At 32.7% G+C, this 6210-nt stretch overlaps 1 protein-coding gene across 1 annotated transcript; it reads right to left on the reverse strand.

Moving 5' to 3' along the window:
* Positions 1-2600: 2600 nt before the first annotated feature.
* LOC105118501 (uncharacterized) lies at positions 2601-6056 on the reverse strand (the record flags this gene model as incomplete). The annotated part of the gene is made up of 6 exons (XM_011016469.1): positions 2601-3029; positions 3529-3593; positions 4394-4610; positions 5095-5176; positions 5712-5871; positions 5975-6056. Coding segments are annotated over 6 exons (861 nt in total), but the record flags the coding sequence as incomplete, so codon positions are not given.
* Positions 6057-6210: the final 154 nt, after the last annotated feature.

Here is a 6210-nt window from a genome sequence, read left to right on the forward strand (position 1 = left end):
ATTTTTTTCTATTTCACTCAAGTTTCATATTACAAATGATATTTCATTCCCCTATAATTTTTTTAATTCATGATAATTTTTTTATTTAATTCTTATCGGGTCTTTTCTTGTCAAATTTTAGCCCCATTCTTCTTCTTTTTTTGTTCTTCCTTTTCTTTTGCAAGATTTTTTATTAATAGTTTTTTAATGATTTTATCTTTTAAAATTAAATTGAATGATATTTAAACTTGATTCATAATTTAGTAAGTTGTATTTTTTTTATATTAGACTAGGTTTAGAAAATTTGTCTAGATTTGCTGGTTTTTTTCCTTTATTTTTTAAGCTAATATTTTCTATTTTTTTTTAAGTTTGATTTTTTTTTTGTTTTTCTTCAAAAAGGTCACCATTGGGTTGTTTGATAATTCGAATTGACTTGGATATAGTTTTTTTGTTAATTGTTTTAGTTTATTTATTTATACCCATTAAACCGAATTTAATAACATAATTAAAAAATTATTTATACTCTTAATATTTTTTTATATTTTAAAAACTTTATCTAACCTATAGCAAAACACAGGCCACCTGTGATATGGATTTGGAGAGGAATTAATGAAAATTATATTTTGGAAAGGAAAAACGGAAATTTTCAGTTGTCTTTTTTTTTTTCCCGTAAGTCGGCTAACTGTCATTGGACTTCATCAGGATTGCAGAGTATGACAGCTTTTTTCACTTCTGGAAAATTTGTTTATTTGCACTTAATTCAAGGGCTTTGAAAGTTGTAATCTTTCGTTGTCAAAGAAGAAAATGGGGAAAGTTTCCTCTTCTTCTTTTTTTTGTTCTTTTGTTTCTAATTTAACCTGTAAAATGGGGTTATGGTGGATGGGACTATAGTCAAGATATCAGATCAATTTGCCTATAAACTCCTTGCTTGGCCAATACAGCTGCAGCAGCGGGTGCTTCCTCTAAGCGTATGGCTGAAAATAACATACCTCACTGTAGTTTTTATGGAGCTTCATTGCATTAAAACTTCCTTGCAACTTCCAGGGGCGAGCTGCACTAGAAGCCATCTAGGTTACTGCTGTTGTTGAGCTCTGGAGAAGATCGGAGGGCTTTAAGCGGTAAGAGGAAGCAATTGCTAATGCTGTTGTGAAGGAAAAAAAGGTTTGGAATTCTTTGGGATCCAAAGAAAGGATTAAAAACGCAAATCAACTTATCTATTCTACTCATTTGCCATTTATCTACTGATCCTTAAAGTCAATCACTAGTTTCATTTTCCCGATTTGCATCAAACAAATTTTGAACGAAATAAAAACCATTCAAATTGTAGAAATCTATTTAATATTTTTATTAAATTCAACCCTGGTAATCTTGAAACATTTTAATCTGATTTTTTATTTGGTCCGGATTTACAATTAAACTATGTAAAGATTATGACTTCTTCAACTTGATCGGTCAAAAAGCTTTCCAGGTAACTACTAACAAAAATCAGTGATGAATTTGAAAAAAAAATTGATATAGAAAACTTTCTCGATCTAATTTTTTATCTAGCTCAAATTTAAAATTAAATTATGTGTAAATTATCTAACATAACAATCAACTTGACCGATCCACAAATAAAAAAACTATAAGGAAAAAGGAGATTAAATTGATATAAAAATACCTCTAAGACCTAAATCCTTACTTAACCTGAATTTAAAATATAATCAACTTAGTCAGTTAAAAGATAGCCTATAAATTTATTAAATGCCTAAGAATGAAATTGTGAAAAAAAGGGACCAAATTGAAATATAAAAAAAAAGGAAATGAAAAACAAATGAAAGGGCTAAAAATAGCTTCATCATTTATATAAACAGTGAAACTCCATAATAATCCTGAGATTTTTTGTATAGAAGTAATTGTATTGTTTTAAAGGATCACTGATATTCATCTTACGGAGAAGGAATTAGATGAATTGAGGCAGCAAGTTTTGTCATTCCAGCCAAAATTAAGCATTTTAAGAAAAACCTGGAGTTCCCAGAAAAGGATATTAATTATGTATAGAAGTAAATTACTGCAACAAATGGGAGGAAGGGCAGAGCATACCAATGCAATCTGTTAGACTCATGAAGCAGCATCAAGAGAGAACTTAGGAAGCGGCATTATGAGACGTATAATCAACTCCATGTGATGAGTTAGTGCTACTTGAATGTCAATATCTTTTACTCTCAAATAATGCTAGAAAACTAGCCAAAAATAAATATTTTGCAACCTCTCAGTGGTGATCACAAGAGAATGGTGTAGTAGAGGGAGAATACTTGAAAGACAACAGATATGAATATAGTTTGTGTAATTTATTATGCAATGTGATTGAATCTTTATGTGCTTGTTTGAAAACAGTTAAATAAGCAATTCAAAGTCGTAGTTTCGACTCATGATACATATTGAACATAAAAAAAAAAAAAAACCTAATCTAAACCATGTGGACAAGGCACTAGAATCTGAAACAAAGTAAAAGATGTTTGCTTCAACATAAGCCAATCTACCCAGATCCCTACGAAAACTACTCATGAATATCCAAAATGAAGAGCAAGCAAGGAGTGCAGAGAGCTAAGTGAGCATGTCAAGAAAAGGTAAAGGATGAATGAAGCAGAACCAAGAAAAGATAAACATATTATAATAGTGTAAAAGAGACAACTTAATTGCTTGCTCATTGATAATTTTTCAATGCTTGACTTGCAAATAGATAGCTTCATTAAACGGGACAAACATCCAAAAATTAAAGATAGCAAATGAGATATGTTTACCAGCATGAGTTTCTACCATGTAAATGATGGTAAAACAAATGATGGGTATGCATCATATTTGGATGCAAGGGCCTGCACAGAAGATAAAGCCGCTGCTTCTCCAAAACTATTGACTCCAAGTTCAGTTGCATGAATCCCACCGGTTATAAATGCTGACCGGATCCCAACAGCATTTGCACCTTTGATATCATGGTGAAGAGAATCACCCACAGCTATAGAATCAAAAGCATCAACCCCAGCCAATTCCATAGCAGATTTATAGATTATCTGCCAAAACGTTGATAAAGCAATCAGAGCAGCTGAAGGAAATGTATAGCCAAGGGAAAAAAAAAAAAAAAAAAACAACAATAGCAGATTTATAGATTATCTGCCAAAAAGTTGATACAGTAATCAGAGCAACCAAAGTAAATGTATAACCAAAAAAAGAAAACGCAATGATATGATAAAGAAGGTGATAACAACAGCTTTGCCCTAAAGGAACACACAAATTGTATAAAATATGAGCAAAATGTAGATTATTCCTGAACATCTCAAACTAAAAAGTCAAACGCCAGTGATTGATTTTAACCGCTTAATCTGTATTTTGTATAGAATATTTAAAAATAAAGGAAATAGCAGTGGTTCATAGAACAAAAATTAAAAATTCAATGCTAGTTTGTACTTGCAATTTGAGGCAAATACATGATTGTCCATATCACCAAAGGACATGATAAGCATTTCCGAATTAAGAGTAAGAACTAACAAGAATAATATGCAGTAACAGCACCTTATCTGGCTTGCCCATCCATTTCACTTCACCACCAAGCTTCTCATACTTGGCAGCCAATGTACCTAACAAGATAGCACAACTTGTATCACAAGAGTTAACAAAATAAATCTCTCCGTATTTTTATTTTTTTTTAGTTTTTCTTACAAGTTGATCTATATATAAGGGGTGAGAAAATGAGAAAGAATGCAAAGAGTAGCTAACTCCTAAATAAAGAGTAGCTACCTCCTAAATTTATATTATTATTCAAACAAATAAATAGAGGAGTAGTTGTTCATATTTTCTAGACAAAATAGAATGCAAAGAGTAGCTAACTCCTAAATTTATATTATTATTCAAGCAATAAATAGAGGAGTAGTTGTTCATTTTTTCTAGACAAATTGATCACAAATTATCAAAACAAAATGAAATTTTCCTCTTAAAATCATATGCCAGACAAAGTCAATCAACCGCAATTTGTTCATTTTATCATAGAACATTAGGTTTATAGCTATGCATTTTGCTGCTTTATTTAGATAAAAGAAGAAAGTAACAAAAGGAAAGGAAATACACTATGGAAGAGAAAGGATCCCCCAAAAGTTATACCATTGCTACTAGATTACCAAGAAACATCTTCAAGGGAATTTTAGTAGAAAAGCCCATCTCATTTAATAAAGATTTCATACATGGCTTCTCTAATTTCACAAGGGCATTGGGATTTTTGGAAATAAACCAAACATTTAGGTTATTAGAAACTAAACAAAAAACAGAACTACATCTCCATTGAAATGAGACTTCCATGCTAAGCTTCCATTCACAGAGAGAGTCATTTCTGATTAAGAATGTATTCTGTAAACAGGAGGATAAGATGACTCAAAATCTTTACCAGGCATGACTCGCAAGTCTCTAGCTTCAACAGTTACAAAGTCTGGATTGGCTACTACCATAGGAATTTGTTTAGCAGCACAGCGCACCAATACTTTCTCAAGCTCCTCAAGAGTCATAGGGCAGGAAGCACCAGAAGACAGCCCCAATGCTTCAGTGCCATGAGCCAAAACAAACTCAGCTTCTTCAACCTTGTCAACAACTTGTAAGCCTAAGCCCTGCAAGGAAAAAATGGGCATAAAAGCAGGGTATTAATTATGAGTCTGACTCTGAGTGTCTAAGGTCTTCTGACACCTGAATAATCAAGTTTATCAATTGTAAGTCTGCTAATTAGATCCAATGGATCATCCATGGCTCTTGACACAATCACCTAGCACAACTAGAGCAAATGCAGTGATCAATAGATTATCTACTCAAAGATAGTTCAGGTTGAACAGAAATCTATTCCAAAATTCTGTTCAGAGCCAAAGAAAAGAAAAATTACAGATGGAGAAATTGGCTACTAAAAGAGTTGCAGAAGATCTTGTGATAACATAATGGGTGCTTCCTGGTTTGTTTAATCATGTCCGATGTCTTTGTTTACTTAGGAAGAGAGAGAAGGTAAGGAGGAGAGAGGGGGCGGGGGTAAGGCAAACTAGAAGTGTAAAAGAAAAAAAGAAACCAGAGAAACAGTGTAGAAAAGAATTCAACCAAACCACACACCTCAAGAGATATGGCACCTCTGCCCTTCCAAGTCATGTGAATGCAAGATTTTCCTAATGCTGCAAACCAATCATCATCTCTCCTATCAATTTCAACATAGGAGTCAGGAAATCTATATGTATTTACGTGCATTTAAAAGATGTATAAACCATAAACTATGGCATAACTAAGTCAAAAGGAAGAAGTTTGGCATATAAAATGATTTTAAAAAAATAAAAAAACCTTTCTTGTTTTAGAAATGTCATTGATACCGTCCCTAAATGGCAGAATTATCAATCACTTTGAAGGATGGATCCTCGAGGAGGAGGGTAGAGATAAGTGTTCCCATCATTCTGTTTTTCAATCATTGAAGATGGATTCTTTTTCACAGATATTCACAAATAAGGATATTGCAGGGTTTCAAACCAAACATTTCTCTAATAGTATTAGACATAAAGTCCACTTCTTTTCAACAAAATTCGGTACCCCATATGTAAGGATATTAGTGAAAATACATGAAAATTCAGTACACAAAATTGATACCGTATAAACACAAAAAAGCAACAGTCTTTTCAATCACCAAAATAACACCAAACATTGAACATAATTCCTCAACTCCATAAAGCTGAATAACTAACCTCTGCAAATATTGATGTGTTAATTCTCCACTGGTAATTGCTCCGAGAAATAAAGAAGTATCAAATCCAAGACTCTTCATTTTCTCCATTGTTGTAGATGCACGCCGCGAAGAATTACTTATAATCACCATTCTGGCACCGGTAGTAGCTAGCTTTTGCACTGCCACCAATACATGAAATAGAAACCACTTTCAACATAAGATTTTATAACAGCATCAGCCAAGTACTGATCCAGATGCCAAAACTAATGAATAAGCACATACATGTTGAAATTGCACCAGGATAAGGTTGTTTTCCATCATGAAGTACTCCAAATTGATCTAAAAACCATGCCTGTGGTACACATTACCAAATTAATAAGCAAAACTTCTACTTCATGTACAATGTAATCCAAAACAATAAGAAAGACCAACTGGCCAAGTTCTAAGCTTTATACAGAATTCAACGCAATTCAAGCAAACCCATTTGAACCCGGATCCTAAAAACTATTAAACTGTAA

Source organism: Populus euphratica, unplaced genomic scaffold (genome assembly GCF_000495115.2).
Source record: "Populus euphratica unplaced genomic scaffold, PopEup_1.0 scaffold1989.1, whole genome shotgun sequence".
Lineage (NCBI taxonomy): Eukaryota > Viridiplantae > Streptophyta > Magnoliopsida > Malpighiales > Salicaceae > Populus > Populus euphratica.